The sequence below is a fragment of the Sinocyclocheilus grahami genome, unplaced genomic scaffold (genome assembly GCF_001515645.1).
Source record: "Sinocyclocheilus grahami isolate Dianchi unplaced genomic scaffold, SAMN03320097.WGS_v1.1 scaffold29.1, whole genome shotgun sequence".
In the NCBI taxonomy this organism is placed as follows: domain Eukaryota; kingdom Metazoa; phylum Chordata; class Actinopteri; order Cypriniformes; family Cyprinidae; genus Sinocyclocheilus; species Sinocyclocheilus grahami.
Window position 1 is genome coordinate 1149189 of NW_015505208.1, and position 17990 is coordinate 1167178.

Genomic DNA, 17990 nt, shown 5'->3' on the forward strand with positions numbered 1-17990 from the left:
GTAATTTGGTTTACATGGCTTTACCTCACTTCACTTCAAGGCAAAGATCTAATCAGTTACGTAAGGATGGCACAATGAGTGGATTAATTTCCAAGTCCACTTGTCCTCCTTTGTGTTTTGACCTTACTGCTCCGATTATAGCCTTGCCTTAAGCTTAGTGATTGGTTTAAAGCGTCCAGTGGTATCATGGAACTAAATTAGTGCAGAATAACACGTGTCACAAATATGTATGTTTAAACTTTATTGAATTAGTCTCTTTATTTTTTTTGTTTTGTTTTATATGTTTCATCCAACTAGAATATCACAAACAATGTATAGTCAGTCAAAACAAACAGGAACACATAACATATTGGCTGGTGCAATGTACAGAACAGTTTCGATATTGCAGTCTAAAGGATAAACATGCACGCACTAATAATAATAATAATAATTAAATGAGTGTTGCATAGATTTTTCTTTTCAAGGGGTTATTTTAGTGCCTGCCTTTATAATGTACACAATAAATGCTTTCCCTGAGACACAAAAACACAAAATAATAAACAAATTCATACATCCATTTAATTTAAAATGTAATTGCATAGAGGCAAATAGGAAAGATAAATATTCTAATTGTCCTTTTGCCTGTATGATAAAATACTATTAAAGTGCTTGCAGAATAGTGTAATGCAGACAAATGACAATAACAGTACAGGGACAAATACACTACCGTTTAAAAGTTTGGGGTCAGTATGACTTTCTTTCTTTCTTTCTAAAGAAAATGACACTTTTATTCATCAAGGATGCATTAATTTGATCAAAGGTGATATTAAAGACATTTATAATGTAACAAAAGATTTCTATTTGAAATTAATGCTGTTCTCTTCCTATTATTTATCAAGGAATCCTGAAAAAATATATCAGTTTCCACAAAAGTATTAAAAAGCCCAACTGTTTTCAACATTGATAATAATAAGAGGTTCTGCTGCGAACCAAATTAGCGTATTAGTATGATTTCTGAAGGATCATGTGACACTAAAGACTTGAGTAAACGCTGCTGAAAATTCAGCTTTGCCATCACAGGAATAAATTGCATTTTAAGATATACTAAAATAGAAAACAGTTACTTTATGTTGTAATATTTCATAACATTTCTGCTTTTACTGTATTGAATACATACAGCCTTGGTGAACATAAGAGACTTTCAAAAACATTAAAACTGATAAATCATACTGAACCCAAACTTCTGTACGGTAGTGTAGTTTAAAAAGTATTTTGTAAAATTATCCATTACAATGAATAATGTGGCCTTAGCAAACACAGTAAGTATTGTGGGCTTCAAGAAGAAGACCTGAAACATCAGAAATGAAAAACAGAGTAAATATAGGCCTACTGGTTGTTGGAGAGGTATTAATCGTATTGAGGTTATATAAATGAATCAGATGTCTTTAGACTGCCTTGTCCTGCTCTCCATTCATTTAAAACGACAGTGAAAGCAAGATCCATTTCCCTTTAACTCCTGAAACAGATATGAAAGGTCTAGAATGATGGCAGACAAATCTGAGAGCATCATGGCAACCTGTTGGCAGTTTATTTATTTTTTAGCTTTTTTCTTGGCTCCTTTATCCATTTTCTCTTGTTCTGCTTTTTCCTTTTTCTTCTCTTTTTTCTTCTCCTCTTTAGCCTCCTTATACTTCCATATCGGTGGCTCCAAGTAACCTTTGGTTAGCTTCTTCTTCTTCTCCTTCTTGGGCGTTGGCTCTCCAGACTTGGTCACTTTGATTTGGGGAACGCAGCCAGTGGGGAACACACTATTGTGACGGGCCATGCTGCGCGGGACGAACTTGCGGACTCCGTTGGAGGCCATGGAGAGCACACTGCCTCTCCGATCCGAGTTGGAGCAACACGAGCCCAGCGACACAGAAGAGGCGGAGGTAGATGCGACAGAGATGGAGCCATTGCTGTGTCGCATCCCATGTTCCTCAAGCCTTTTCCCAGGGTGCATCTGCATCAGTTCAGGCACGGCCAGGCGCCTCTTTCCAATCTCCGGAGGGCTCGACGGACAAAGAGGACGGCATCCGGTGACCACCAAGGGACTGTGGATGCTTGTGGTTATGCGCACCATATGGTCCATGATGCCATTGTCCTGGGGGTCATGTGGAAAACTAAAGATGAATGTGGACTTTAGGCGATGGGCGACTTTCTGTCCTGTGCTTTTTGTGGCTGTGGCCTTGGCCACTAGCTCTTTCAGGTCTGGCCACTCTGGGACATATGTTTCACAGAATTGTTCAGCTTGAGGCCTGCTGTTCAGCCGTCTAAGTCTGTTTAATGTCTCAAAACGACCTGTCTTCAGAGCCCATTCTCGTACATCCTTCCCCCTTGTGGCATCAACAACATTTATATCGGCTCCTAGCAAAGCAGAGACATAAGGAGACCGTATTAAATTTTTTCCTCATAGCTTACACGCTAAAAATCCATTCTGTTAGCCAGATATCCACATTAATATTTTTGTAAAAAAAAGAAAAAGAAAAAGGGTTTTATAGCACATTCTTTATAGCATAATACCTAAGAACAAAACTATATTTATGTGTCTTTTTATCTGCCAATTTGCTGTAAATTTGAAAGAGATTACAGTAGCATTATATTTTAAAAAAAGGTCTGAAAGACCTTCATTCTATTAAAAAAATCATGGTTATTTCGTTTTTTTTTTTTTAAGTTTAATAACTGTTTTAACAATTGAAGTTAGAATAAAGTTTAGCTGAGTTGAATTTGTGGCTATAGTTGTTTAGGTAGGAAATGTATAAATGTGTGAACGTTATTGGTTGTAGGACTAGAAAAATGTAAGCAGTAGTTTTTACCCCGCCAAGTGGCGACTTTGGGTATAACATCAATGTCTAGTCTTGAAGGACTTTACATTTATCTGTTTTAAATTAATTTAATTTATTGTCAAATCAGATTAACCAACCCAAGTGTGAAAGAACAATCATTGTTAACTTTTACATATCTCTGTTCAAACAGAGCAAAACACATTTACATGATTTTTGAGGAAGAGACACTTTATCTTTCAAGTTGGGGTACTTGAACAAATCATGTTATTTAACTAAATGATTAAATGGGGTACTTCATAAAATGATATAGTAATTAAGAACAGGATATATTCAAAATTAATTAAATTTATTTTAAATTAATTGTATTATTTATTATTTTTTGTTATTGTTGTTATTATTATTATTAGCTTGCTCAACTTTTGTTATGTAACCAGTATTTACTTGTCCTGTGTCATAACAAATGCAATACACTTCAAGACCACTATGTTAGAGCAAGTGATAACATCATTATTGTAAAGAATGTTGAATTGATTGTATTTAGGTAAGTGAAAGCCCAACTGACATTTTGACTACCTGCATTGTAGGTACAGTAAGTGTGGTAAATTGTCACGTCTAAATAATCACCGGTAAGTGCACACATAGCTAATCCATTACTCGCCGTGAGGGCCAAGCGATTATCCAAGGGATCAGGAAAGAAAATGTCCTCAGGTTCGTCTTTTAAACCTGCTTGCGCTTGCGTCGTGTCACCACATCACTGAGCTACTGTTCTTCAAAAGTTCTTTACATACCTTATATATATATATATATATATATTACAAAACAGTAGCATTTTCAATAGTGGTCTCAAACTTTTGTGACGTACAACCTTTAGTACTGGCACTCAATACTTTGAGGAAGACAGGAACAGCGTCCCATGGTTTTCAATATTATGCAACAATTCACTTCATCCAGATTGCTTAAGGGAAGCTGGGAGGATCTCATCTGTCCGATCTGGTCAGTCTGTAAACTAATTATCACAGTCCTAAAATAACGTACCAGCCATAAGCAGTGAAGCCACACAGTCATTGCTGCCCTGCATGACTGCCTTGAGGAGTGCGGTGAAGCCTCGGTTGTCCCGGAGCTCCATGTCCACACCACTGAAGTAATTTAGGATGTAGGTGAGGATGATTACGAAACCTGCAGTATTTATAGAAGGAATCAGGAATTAGGTCCTTCATACCTTATCATTTTTTTGTTTAATGTTTTAATTAAGAGCCTACAAGCCTGTGCAGCAATCATGAGTGCAGTGTTGCCGTCATTATCCTGATGATTGATATCCAGAAATGGGCACTGATTGAGTTCATACACCAGATCCACAAAGCCTTTTGAGACTGCCACCATCAGACCGTTCTATCAGAGAACAAGAAGAGGATTTGTCAGCATAGAAAATTATATAAACCATCTCTTCTGCCAAATTTCTGTCATATACGGATGATGCTTTATGAGTAATAAGGTTATCTGACTCCCTACCCTGCCATTTATGTCTAGTTCCATGACTTCTTCTCTTGTAACACCCCTCTCCAGAACTCTGCGGAGGGCTGCCGCATTGTTCTTGGCACAGGCTTGGTACAAGGTGTTGGCAGAGCCTCCACTGGCATCTTCCCGTTCATAGTCAGGGAGCACAGAGTCATCTGACAGCACACTCCCAGAATCTGAATCATGCTCAGAAACTGACAACTCAGATGCATCCTCATCTGGACCGGAGCCCAGATTAGGATCCTCCTGCACCATGACTTTAGCCTCAGCCATCTGGCCAGCACGAGCCAGGACTCACACGCTCAGCAGGCACTTCATCATCATCTGCGTCCTCGCCGCTCCCTCCCTGGAATCTGCAAAGATGAAGATAAAGGCGAAGCTGAAACCATGCTTTGAGTGTACAACAAAATGTACTGGAATACATATGAGCTCATTTTATTCTTTTATGACAAGACTTATTTTACATAGTGCTATTGGAAATAAAAACGAAGTTAAAAAAGCCTGATATACATTTTTTTTATTGTTTTTTTTTTATTAGTTTTTTTTAATTAGCAAAAATCATTGGCAAAATAATGTATTTTTAATGTACAACATCAGAATAACTTAAATGTTACATTTAAAAACATAAAAATCCACAAATTTAACCATTTTCAGTGAGGTTTAAGCATAAAGTAAGAAAAACAGCTTGTCAATCTTATATCATAAATTACATTTGCAGAAAAAAATAATAATCCAGAAGTGGCAACATGTGATCACGCTTTCTCATTCTCATGAGCAAGTTTTTCAGGCATGCGCAAAGTTTGCATTTAAAGGTTTCCGTAATGACTTTATACAATACACAAACAGTATGTTTTTAATGTTTAGCTATTTTTTACTGGGAAACAAAGCTAAAATACTGATGAAGGTATTTATTTATTTACTTACTAACGTACTCACTTTCTTATCTTTTTTTTTTCAAGGAACAAAAAATTGGCAACAATGGTTCTATGAAGAAACTTTAATATCCATGGAAACTTTCCATTGCACAAAAGGTTCTTTATAGTGGAAGAAGGTTCTTTAGATTTTTAAAACTATTCACTCAAAGCTTCTTTTGGGAACCAAAAATGATTCTTCTATTGCATTGCTGTGAAACCCCCCTTTTGGTAGCTTTATTTTTAAGTGTGTATAGTGATATTTTTGTAGCCATTTGTGGCTTTTTCGGATTTAATAATATAATTGCATTTAAAAATAATTAAAATATAATTGTATTTAATTTCTAACACTTGATCACTTTGTTTGAACAGGTGGCACAGTGGCACATCTCGGTCAGAGAGTGGTTTGGGGCTGAACGGAATGAAGAGTCTCACCTGAGGTGAACGTTGTTGTGATTGACGGATGGTAATCTGCACAACTTCACTCAACTATGCTGTAACAGGCTCAATGTATGTGAAGAGCTTCACTATAGCTATATCTGGGATCAAACTATTTATAGGTAGAGGATAACAGGAGAACATAGTTACTATTATTTATTTGACTGAAGGCGGAACTTACGAAGCACAAAGTTTAAGCAACAAACATGATGAATGTGAATGAGAAGGAACCTATGAACTTTTGTTCAGGCTTTCTGAAAATATTCAAAGGAATGTTGAAAACAAGGTCAGTAAGTGTATGCCAAACTAAACATCCTGCAAAATGAGTAATCATTTCACAAGTCAAGCATAACACATTGATATTCTGACTTTAATTTCTGCTAATGTGGGATTTTAATGAGAATAATATGCTGAACTGAACACTTGTGCAATTCTGTAAATGGTTTGGAAAGAGCAGATTGTGCTAATGGCTCAGGAGAACAGATTCAGTTAGTCAAACTTTAACCTCATGAGTAATGTGTCTGCTTATGTGTCAGCCAAGGCCTGACTCTTGACTAATCAAAATCATCATAGTTAAGACCATTTCCACTTCCCACTTTTAAATGCCTAGGAGCGAGCAATTGTGGAAGGCACATTTCACAAAAATGAACACTTGCTGTATTTATTCCCCCTTGGGCCATCCAAGATGTGGATATGTTTGTGTTTTCATTGGAACAGCTCTGGAGAAATTTAGCATTTCAACACTTGCTCACCAACTGATCCTCTGCAGTGAATGTGTGCCGCCAGGAAAAGAGTTCAAACAGCTGATAAAAACATCACAATAATCCACAAGTTGCCTAATTTACATGACTCCAGTCCATCAGTTAATGCATGCTTGCAAAAGGCGTTTTAACTTTAAACTGTCACTTCTGGCCAAAATATCCATGAGCCATAATAACACTATTGGTAAGAGTCCATAATCCATTATAACACTTCCATCCACTATAAAAGTCCATCCACTGTTGTTCTCTTACAACAAAATCCACAAAAATATTTGTTTTCACTTGTAAACAGTGCTTGATCTGTGCCTATATCTCTCCTGATTTAGATGATACAGATTTTTCAGTGGAGAAATTAATATTATTAATAGAGGACTTGTATTTCAGCCAGAAGAAATATTTTGAAGATAAAAGGTCTTAATGATGGGTTTGTTTACCACAATCACACAGCTTTTTACTTCACAAGATGATTACTTGTGGATTATTGTGATGTTTTTGTCAGGTAACTCTCATTCTGACGGAACCCATTCACTACAGAGGATCCATTGGTGAGCAAGTGAAGTAATGCTAAATTCCTTCAAAATTTTTCTGATGAAGAAACAAACTCATCAACATCTCAATCTCACACATTGAACAACAACTTCAGCACCTCATGGACAGATTTTTCCAAGCATGTGATGAGTTCGGACTTACTATTAGCCTACAGAAGACAAAAGTGCTAAGCCAAGATGTGGATACTCCTCCTGTCATTATCATTGAAAACCATGTACTTTATGTTGTCCGCCAGTTTACATATCTTGGGTCCACCATCAGCGACAATCTGTCTCTTGACACCGAGATCAACAAGCGTATTGGCAAGGCTGCAACCAACCTAGGTCGACTCACCACTTGTGTCTGGGGGAATAGTAAGCTGTCTACTTCTACCAAAATGGCAGTGTATAACGCCTGCGTTGTCAGCACTCTACTGTATGGCAGTGAAACATGGACAACATATACCAACCAAGAATGAAGGCTGAATAGCTTTTACTTGCGCTGCCTTCACCGAATCCTTGGCATAAAGTGGAGCGACAAAGTACCCAACACCTGGGTCCTTGTACGTGCTGGTCTCCCCACCATGTACACGCTGCTTAGACAAGACAGGATGAGCTGGCTCGGCTATGTGCACCGGATGGAAGATGGCCATATCCCAAAGAACATCCTGTATGGCGAATTAGCCTCTGGCAAGAATTAGCCTCTGTTGGCTGTCCCCAGCTGCGTTATAAAGATGTCTGCAAGCGTGATATGAAAGCTCTGAACATCAATCCAGAGAACTGGGAAGACATTGCAGCTGAAAGCAACAGGTGGTGCAGTGTCCTTCAGATACAGCTTAGGTTAGGGGAAGAACAGATCCAGACCTTAGCGGAGGAAAAGAGAGATAAGAGAGCAAAAAGAGTCCCCAATGACACCGCCACAATTAAACATACATGCATCCACTGTGGCAGAGTCTGTCTCTCCCGCATCGGACTTATTAGCCATAGCCGGCGCTGCTCCAGAGGCGTCGACACGACTTCACGACAGGGCGCATCTTCCATGGTCGACAACGACTGAAGGAGGCATACTACTATGAGGACTGAACTGAACAATGACAATTTCTCTTTGGTAGAGCTGCCTTTGAAGTTGTTTCATTTTTGAAATTTTGAAACATTGCCACAGTAACTAAATGGAATTGAATCAACACTGAACTCGATTTTATCCAAATAAGAATTATATTGATGTTTTAAATTAATAATATTAATTCCTTAGATCTGCTTTATAGCTTAATAGAATTTGTTTTGTAATTGACAAACTTTAAGATCGGCACTGCCATCGAACTGAATCAAATCCACATTGACCTGACCTGAATAATGACATTATTGTCTTTTCTAGAGCTAAAATGTATAATTGTTGACATTTTACATCACTGCTATTTTCTTTTTTTATTTCTGTTATGCTGCTCCAAAATGGTCTGTATTTAATACACAAAAAAATGACCTGATGTAAAATTTATTCTAAATTTATAATCTATTTAGAATCAACGGAAAAACTCATATACAAAACTCACATAAGGTCTCATATGATGGAAGTCACCACAACTTTTTCCGCCCACATAAATACACAAAATGTATGAAATGATTAGTGAGGCCCAATGTGCTTTGAAATTTCATCATACCGAGAAAGTAGAAACTCTTAAAGTAGGGCCCTTATGCATGACATCATAGTATTGTGAAAAACCACAAGAACAAACAGACAAAGTACAAGGATTGCAAATTCAGTTAGGGTTATCCAGCAAATTCAGCTGACACATTTGCTGGTTAGCCACAAAATACATTTTGGCCCACGTCATAAGGGCCTTGGTATGAAAAATCTGAACAAAACAAACTTTAGTGACTGGAATGGTGTATTCCAGATGGAAATTTTTACTAAATTCATGGTTTCTCTATTTATAGTAGCCCGGTTACAACTGAAACTATCATTTCAAATCTCTATGTCAGAAGCGTGTAGTCTTATAAACACAAAGTCCATTCATAGTACTCTATTCAAGACCACAATGACACCAAAATACCACAAACACAAATCAGTGTAAGCTGTCATCCTCATTTCTTTGCATATGCAAAATATCACTTTAAAAATACAGTTAACCTTTGACTTTAAATTTATATAACTAAATATAACTTAATGATGAGTATGATAGTAAGCCTATATAAAACCAGTGTGTAAAGCGTTTGCTCAGTTGAAAGCAAAACCAGCCAAACCTTTAGGAATTTTAGAGCTGGATCAAGTCAGGTTGGCTGGATGAGTTGGATTCGAAGAGCTCACGGATTGGTGATGTGCGGCCACAGTTATTTTTTCAGACTGTTGACCTGAAACAGAAGAGTTATTGCAGTGCAGACTCAGGAAATGAGGCAGAGAAAGAGCCTCAGTTGGCCTTAGAGATTATTCAAGTGGGGCGACTCTCTCCACTAGAGGAGAGAGATTTAATAGAAAATAATTCTGATATGTGTTGGTTAAAATGTGTCTGGTAATATAAATACCACGCAAATTAGATATATCGCAGTGTTTACTGCTTTACAAGTGCGCTTTTGAGTGCCTATTCCTCATTATGCCAGCAGAGGGAAGCAAACGGCACCATTACTGCATTTGTTACTAGATACGGTGTTGTTTATGTAGTGTTCTCAGGGTACTCGGTGTACCATCACAAAATCGACCTCAGCACAATACAATGCTTAGTTTTGACATGATTCATTTAAGTGTGCTTTCGTTTATAGTTTTTTATGCATAACTTTTTAATGAACTTCCCAAGTCATCATATATTCATGGAGAGACCTGTAATTAATGAGGAACGCGTGACTGTTGTTTGGCGGTTTTGAAGTGCAAGAAATCAGTTTTTCAGTGTCAGTCATGGTAAACTGTTCACACACACACACACACACACACACAGTGTACCCTATGGTAATTCTAATTATGTGCAATTATAGCATAATTATATACAGCACACTGTTGTTATTTTCAAAGTACTGAATGTCCTTCTAATGATATGTCGTAAGCTTTTTGAAGAAGAAAAAAAAAAAAAGATCTGATGTTTGTTCCAGAGAGTGTACCCTATGGTAATTCTAATTATGTGCAATTATAGCATAATTATATACAGCACACTGTTGTTATTTTCAAAGTACTGAATGTCCTTCTAATGATATGTCGTAAGCTTTTTGAAGAAAAAAAAAAAAAAAAGATCTGATGTTTGTTCCAGAGAGACCAACACTAGCTTTAGCTCTCCTTATTAGTACCATATGATGCATTTGTGTGTGCGTGTAGATGTATGAGGTGAGTGTTTGCAGGATGACGGGCTACTGAGCACTAAGTTTAGTCACAAAAGCAGTGCTAAAGACAGACATGTGCAGAGTTATTATTAGACTCTTGGCAGTGTTTCCACAGCCCATCTTTACACTGCTTGGCTTCAGCTCAGAGGGGCTCAGGCGGATCACGTTCCGCTTTCCACCGTCCTCCTCTTTTTTCACAGATCTCAGTGTCCGTGAACATACACCATCTCAGAAGAGTCTGTCTAGATGAAAATCCGACCCAAATTTGTGTGCGGTTTGGGCTGTAATACGAGAGAGAGAGAGAATAGACTAACATTCGTAATTGTATAAACGTGTGTCTTGACTCCAGGCCAGGTGAAGAGGGAATGAGCAGCAGACTCAGGAATGTGTATGTCTACTCTGCTCAGAAAAGCACACATATATATTGTGGGCCACCCACGTATGTGTATCATGACACGGTCATTCATTTAACCTGGAAAATATCAAGGCTAAAATAAGCATGGGTCTCGCACAGGTTCAAGATAAGTAAAAAAAAACATCTAGCAAAAAGCCTTTTTTTATGGTGGGTTAATTGGATGAATGATTTCTAGCACAATACATAAGCTACTCTATGAAAAAAAAGTTAGTTTGTTTTGAAGTTTCTGTTTAATTTTTCTAGCATATTTAGTTTTTAAGTTTTAGTATTTCAGGGCTGCCAAAGTATGTTTAAAGATGTTAAAAGCTGTGGCTATTGGAATTTGTCACTTTTAATGAAGTGGATTTGTAAGAGTTTTAAATTGTATACTGTGTATCAAATTTATTTGAATAAATTAATTTTAATGTATTTTAGTTTAGTTTTACTTTTCCCAATTGCTTTTAATGTTTGTTGTTTGTTTCTGTGCTGAATGTTATGCTTTATTTTATGAAAATGTTTTCATTTAAGTTTTTGTTAACAGTATTGGTTGTTTTTTCTTTAAATGTGACTTTAATAATATTAATGACAATTACGTTTAAAATTAATCATTTTGCAGATGCTTTTATCCAAAGTCACTTAGAGTAAGATTTTGTTTTACATTTTTGAAAGAAGTCTCATTCATCAAGACAGCATTTATTTGATGAAAAATGCATTAAAAACAGCAATATAATTTTTTTTATGTATTTCATTATACATTTTAAATAACTGTTTACTATTTCAATATATTTTAAAATGTAATTTGCTGTGTTGGCAAAGCTAATTTATCAGCAGTCATTAGACCAGTCTTCAGTGTCATGTGATCCTTCAGAAATCATTCTAATACGCTTATTATTATCAATTGAAAAAGTTGTGCTGCTTGATATTTTTGTGTAAACTGTAACATTCTTTAAAAAGAACAGCATTTATTTGAATATATAATTTATTGTAACAATGTAAGTCTTTACTGTCACATTAGATTAATTTAATGCATCTTTGCTGAAATTCTTACAGATTAGGGCAAAAAAAAGTTCAGAAACACTTCATTAGACTCATGTTTAGACATTTCTGGCAGCCTCCTTCTCCTCAAGTTTTTTTGGTAAGTTTTAAAGTGGACAGCCATTATGAATGATATCTGACAGCTTCTGTGTCGGTGCCCTGAGCCCAGAACAGCTGCCTTATTTGGGTTATTTGCTGCTTTTTATGCTTGCACCATGCCAAAAGCCATGTGTCATCCATTCAGACTGGATGGGAAACAAGAAGAGAGAATGACGGTGAAAGTACAAGAAGAAAAGGAGGAGGACGAAGAAGTAGGAGATAGAGGAGGAGGACAGAAACTTGAGGATTGTTCTAAGAATCAGTGTGGTGTTGTGCAAGGGAGGCACAATAGAAGATGAAATTGATGTAGAGAGGGTGGAGAGGAGTCGGCTGAAGGGGTGGTAGTTGCACGCAGCCAATGACAATCCAGAAAGTCTGACTCATGAGCGGTTAGATGTTCTGTTCACAAAAGGTCCCAAAAGCCAAGGAACTTGCAAAAACAAGTTACGTTTCTCAAAGGAAAGGAAAGGAGAAAGAACAGAAAGCTATCTTTACGGTTTACTGTGGTGTGGTTAACCCTCACTCAGGAACAACACTGGTTTTAGGGGGAGGGGGAGAGAGGCCTGACTGAGACCCACAGCAAGACCTTCCCACCTGTGTGAAGGACAGGAGCCAGAGAAGACTCTTTAGTTTGGGTAACAGCACTCTCTCGTCCACTTTAAACTAGACAAAAACAGACCATCCTCCTCCACAATTCATTATTTATGTGCAAGAGCGTTCCAGAGGATCATAGAAAATTGGAGCTGGGCTGCGAATCAAAGTTCTGGCACGACAAACCATAAGAAACAGAGGGATTTTGAAGGAGGGAGGGAATATCGACAAGGAGATTCACAAAGACAGGCTGCTGGAACATGAAGTCTCTTCCAAAGAACCAGGGACGAACCGACCAGATTTTGGGCGCTATGGCGGATATGCTGACATCTCTGGCGATACCCAATCAGAAGTGGGTGAGTGACTTCTGTGGCCTTTCACATTTGTACTTAGTTGTTGAACAATATTAATGCAATACACATGTGACTGTTGCACAATAATATCTGTCCTAATTTTGTATTTTGTGCTTTGAGAGGCTTTAGGTTTTCATTTTAAGTAGCATTTGCTTTCATATATGTAAACAAGATTTGCATGTAACTCAAAATAATAAACAGCAGCTGGTTTTGCGTGTTTGGAGGACAATTCACATGCATTTTAAATTTACTGTAACTTAGCATGGTCATAATCATAATTCACTGAGCAGTTCCTGTTACTTAACGGCCAGTGAAATCAGAAAAAGATGCATGAAGGATAGGATAAGCTTATTGTCAGTCGTCCAATCTAACTGGCTTGAGTTCTGTAATAAATGTGTGCCAGTTTACAAAAGGAACTATTTGCAGACGTGCTCCAGATTGTGTATTTGTAAATCTGAGGAAAAGAAATGACAGATGAACTTAAAATGTGAAGTGTGTGCTTCCTCTGTATGTGTGTAGAGCTTCAGAAAAACAGTTGATAGAAAGATTAAATGACCCTTTGTTTGTGAACATCCATGTTTAAAATCATGTCATAACAAATGCATCTATCAAATGAGGAACACATCACAGATAGGAAAAGAATTGAGGGATAAACAATGAAGTCAGTCAGAGAATGACAGAGATGCATTTCGGAGGAAAACTATGCAAGGCCGCTGTGACGGGTTGCAGTGACACACGAAAGACACTCTCCTGGGTGTTTAGGAGGAATTTAGAGCACTTGCATCCACAGGAAACGAGCGCTGATTAAAACATCTCCTCATAAACAAACCCACGCATGCCATCTTCTCAAAATAGCTGTCAAGTTGTAGGTCTGATTGGCTGTTTACTGTTCTTTAAGCCTTTTCAAATATTTTTTTCTGAATCATATAACTATTTTTTAAACCACTCTGATGAACCTGTCACTCAAACTGTAAGACATATATATATATATATATATATATATATATATATATATACACATACAGTTCAAATAGTTTAAAAGCAACAATGCAGAGGGTTTAAAATACCACTCTTTTGCGTTTTTAGTTCCACTGCCCTTGCCAAAATAAAGTCTGAGGAGGAAAACATTTACGTAAGGAATGTTAAGATTGCATGGTAGGAAACCTTCTGCTAAGAACATAAAAGTAAATGTGACATACATAAAAAAAATTCCCATTTTACTATCAGTCTATTGGATAAAGAATCCCCAAAATATTATTTTTATCTTGCAGTTATAGTTAACCTTTGGATCTCTTAAATATTTTTCTCTAAAATCTTCAGTATTTGTTATGGCTCAACCTAGGTAGGGCAAAGAGAACAGCACTATAAACATGCTAAATTTATGATGAATTAAAGGGCAAAAATTTTCATCTATGTGTGTATATATACACACACGCATACACACAATTCAAATATTTGGGGTCAGTAAGATTTTCTTTGAAAGAAAGTAATATTCATAACCAGCAAGGATGCATTAAATTACTCAAAAGTGACACCAAATCAGCATATTAGAATGATTTCTGAAGGATCATATGACACTGAAGACTGGAGTAAAAAAAAAAATCAGTGAAAAATCAGTTTTGCCATCACAGAAATAAATTGCATTTCAAAATGTATTACAGTTTAATATATTAAAACGTTTTTTAAAAATTGTAATAACATTTCACAATAGAACAATATTGCTGTATTTTTACTGTATTTTTGATGAACTATAGAAATGCAGCCTTCGTGAGCATCAGAAACGTCATTCAAAAACATCACTAAACTGAAACTGTTATATAAACATGTTTAAACATAATTTAAACATTGTGTGTGTGACACTGTGTGCAAATATTAAATAATTAATTAAATCAGTAAATAATTAAGTAAATGTGACCCTGGCTGTGAAAACCCAGCTAAAAGTCTTTGTTTTGTGATTTACTGTTTTCTAAAATCATCCTTCATAAGGTAAAGACCATTCTGTGAAAATGTAACCTTGATATCTTTAATATTGACTGAGTAAGGCCATGTCAGAGATTGAAATCATAGTGAAATTAATGGTTGAAATCAAACTTTGATGCTTGTTATCTCATAATTAGCTTTTGAGACTTTAGCCTGGATTTCACAGACAGGGTCACAAATATCTAATATCTAAAATAAAATATGTAATTTCAAATCTCCCATCATTAAAGTTTATATATGTTGACAGCTGAAAATACACATTTCAAGTATAATTTGTGTCTGTCCATCTTTGGTTGTAGAACTCAGAGGGTATTGAGCACCTGAGTGTGACACAGGAACAGAAAACAGGAAAACAACGCCCATGGGACACAGAGGGACTGAATTGGGATGATATGTCCCGGGACAGCCTGGAAAGAGTACGAAGAAGAGACAGAGCAAGTAAGACACAACAACCATATTTGGTCAAATGTTGCTTGACTTGACTATTAGTGGGTTAAACATACACAACAAGAGTTGCCAGTGATCACTCCAATGTGATGGATATGGAGCCAAGGCACATTTAAAAAAAAGAGCATGGAGTTTGAAGATTGACTTGGCGCAATCTTGACCTTCTTTAACAAAGGAGTGTATGCCAGTGTTGATGTAAGGCCATGTTCCTGTTTAAAGCAGCTATCATTTATGTTTGAACTACGCCTCACTTCTGCCACATGTGATATCAGGAGTTGTTTTGATCTGCGCAATATGCTTAATGACAGAGTGATATCCTTATTATGAGCTGAAAAAGGCGTCTTTCTGCTGCACTCAACCCACAGTACAAACAAACATTCTGGCCTACAGTGTTTAGGGTTTGCCAAATATTTACAAGTGCAGTTAACAATATCAGCATGTTTTGGGTGCTCACATGAAATTATAATGGTTTCAGCATTGGCTGAAAATAACTTCACCTAAGATTTAAAGGCGTAGTTTGCTTTCCCTGAAAAGCGTAAACACTGTGGCGCTATCAAAACACTGATCTGTTTATTTGACCATTCCATTAGCAGAATATTAGTAACAGTGGCTGAACCAATGGCATGGGCTTCCAGCACCAAGAAAAAATAAATAAATAAATAAAACAAAAAAGCACCTAAATAATACTAATAATGTATAGCGATGTAGTTGATCTTAAAACTTCACACCAAAAAAGTGCTATATAAGTTTTATAAATGCATAAAGATGTTTAAAAATTCTGACATTTGAAATAAAACATGGAAAAATAACAATTTGAATAAAATGTAATATTTAAAATAATTTTGTCCAAATGTGCAATATTTAATGACTGCCTTCATTTCTAAATAAATAAATAAATAAATACATAAATAAACACATAACGGATGCATTATTTTTCCCTTTTCACATCTATAACAACAGTTTTAAGACATGTTTTACATGGTCAAGTAGGTAAATCATATGTAGTTTAACTGTGCGTTTTGCTTTTTCTTATAACAAGACTTTAAAGGGGTCAAAGGATGCTACATGCACTTTTACAAGTAGTTTGAACTGAAATGTGTGTTGGCAGTGTGTGTACACAACCACCCTATAATGATAAAAATCCACCCAGTGTTTTTTTTTTATCTACTCAAATCTTTACCCCTTTCTCAAATCAAGCCGATCTCAGATGCCTGTCTGTGTGATGTCACAAAAACAGGCCCCTCCCACGATAGTTTGATTCACAGTGGCGTTTCAGCACAGACTGGACTGGTGTCTTACCTTAGACCCGCCCTGAGTGAGCTGTCATCAGTCCGCCATTGTTTCACCGCCGGAGCAGATGTAGACAAGAATGAATCCTAAGCGATTGAGGTGTTCTGTTGTTGAATGTAATAATGAACATAGCAGTCGTCATTTATTCCCGACATCTGAGCCGCTGAAGATGCAGTGGATTACGTTTGTTTTTGAAGGGAATGCACCCCCAATCTACCTAAATGTGTCTATGTTCGCGCAAATCATTCGTGATCCAGCTTCACCTACAGAAGAAGTGAGTACAAGGTTTTTTAATGAATCTTTGCAAATAGTCTTTCCTAATAATGTGCTAATTAGCAAGTTTCACGATGAATGCGGCTAAAGTAAACAGTCCCTCAGAGAGCAGCTCGGAAGAGAGGGGCGGGGTCAGCAGAGCTCATTAACATTTAAAGGGAAATGCTACAAAAACGATTAAGACCCTAAAGAATCATATCAACTTGTGGAAAATGGGCATCGGATGACCCCTTTAACAACAACGACAGTAGGTGGTGACAAGTAACTGTGTATTATGAGTGACTCACTGAATCATTCAAATGATTCCTTCAAACAAACTGATTAATTTAGAAACGAAACAACTGACATGAGTGAGTCATTGAATCGTTCAATCAACAGATTTATTCAAACATACTGCTACATTCAGGAAACAAACGCCAAACAGACAGTAATGTGTTGCTTAAAGATGTGCAACAAACGGTCCTGTTTTTGTTTCGTTCAGTAGGGCCTACTCTTGTTAATGCAGCAAAATTATACATATGCACTGGTGATATAATGTCTAACATGTAAGTTACTCATTCATTTTTTGTTTATTGAAATATGTCTACTGTTGCGGTGAATATCAGCACGGCCTGCACGGTGATATATTTGTTGACTGCTGGATGCAATTACAGCTGGAAAATGACAGTTTTTTTGTATGTATTATTATTTTAACTGCAGCCAACAATGAAAGTCTGAAGGAGTAAATAAGGCTAATGATGTGTTTTGGCTGTGAGTGAATTTATGTTGGGTGTAGATAAGTTCAGGTAACAGAGCTTTTATCTGATCGGCTCTGTCACAGGTCTAAGCAGGTTTTTAATGAACCACACCCTGTAACTGTACTGCCTGAACTGATAATCAAACTTATTTAATCAAGTTGTAGAGAGGAAACGATCTTTGCTAATCTTCCATGATGAAAACTGGATGAAACACTGCCCTGAACAGCTTCCAAATGGGAGACCCACTTGCCTGCCTTTGGCCAATGTCAGGAAAATGCACTACTTGTTGTAGCTATGATTATTTGGAGTTAAACGCATTCAATTGAGTTAATCAGAAAAAAAAGAGCTTTGTATTGGGATGGGTGCTGAATACTGAGGTATGTGACATGTAGCCAAATCACTAACTATTCAGGACGTGGTGTATAGGAAAGAAAGGAGCCCTAGGATATTTGTCGCAAATTAGACTGCTTAGATGAATTGCAGTGTCAAAGCCGTAGCTTCTAAATATTAGTTTAAGACATACCAAGAGCAA

General features: G+C 36.8%; 2 protein-coding genes across 2 annotated transcripts in view; one reads left to right on the top strand and one right to left on the bottom strand.

Annotated features, from left to right (window-relative positions):
* Positions 1–1233: 1233 nt before the first annotated feature.
* LOC107570559 (ankyrin repeat domain-containing protein 33B-like) lies at positions 1234–5710 on the bottom strand. Its single transcript, XM_016256794.1, has 5 exons — positions 5666–5710; positions 4314–4672; positions 4064–4193; positions 3840–3980; positions 1234–2385 (listed from the first exon to the last, which is right to left on the bottom strand). The coding sequence occupies exons 2-5, from the start codon at positions 4590–4592 to the stop codon at positions 1571–1573; spliced, it is 1365 nt and encodes a 454-aa protein (XP_016112280.1). The 5' UTR covers positions 4593–4672; positions 5666–5710; the 3' UTR covers positions 1234–1570.
* A 6492-nt stretch (positions 5711–12202) lies between these two features.
* arhgef25a (Rho guanine nucleotide exchange factor (GEF) 25a) overlaps positions 12203–17990 on the top strand; it is an 82560-nt gene continuing 76772 nt past the window's right edge. The window contains exons 1-2 of the mRNA XM_016256804.1: positions 12203–12734; positions 15011–15149. Coding sequence (XP_016112290.1) covers positions 12639–12734; positions 15011–15149 — 235 coding nt within the window. The 5' untranslated portion in view covers positions 12203–12638. The remainder of the gene's footprint in view (positions 12735–15010; positions 15150–17990) is intronic.

What these genes read in the sequence shown, in the direction of transcription:
- LOC107570559 (XM_016256794.1), bottom strand. Translation starts at nt 4,592, where the DNA reads ATGGCTGAGGCTAAAGTCATGGTGCAGGAGGATCCTAATCTGGGCTCC. An exon ending in CATGATTGCTGCACAGGCTT is followed by an intron (nt 3,981 to 4,063) that starts GTAGGCTCTTAA and finishes TAAATACTGCAG; the next exon opens with GTTTCGTAATCATCCTCACC. An exon ending in GGCTTCACTGCTTATGGCTG is followed by an intron (nt 2,386 to 3,839) that starts GTACGTTATTTT and finishes CTGCTTTGCTAG; the next exon opens with GAGCCGATATAAATGTTGTT.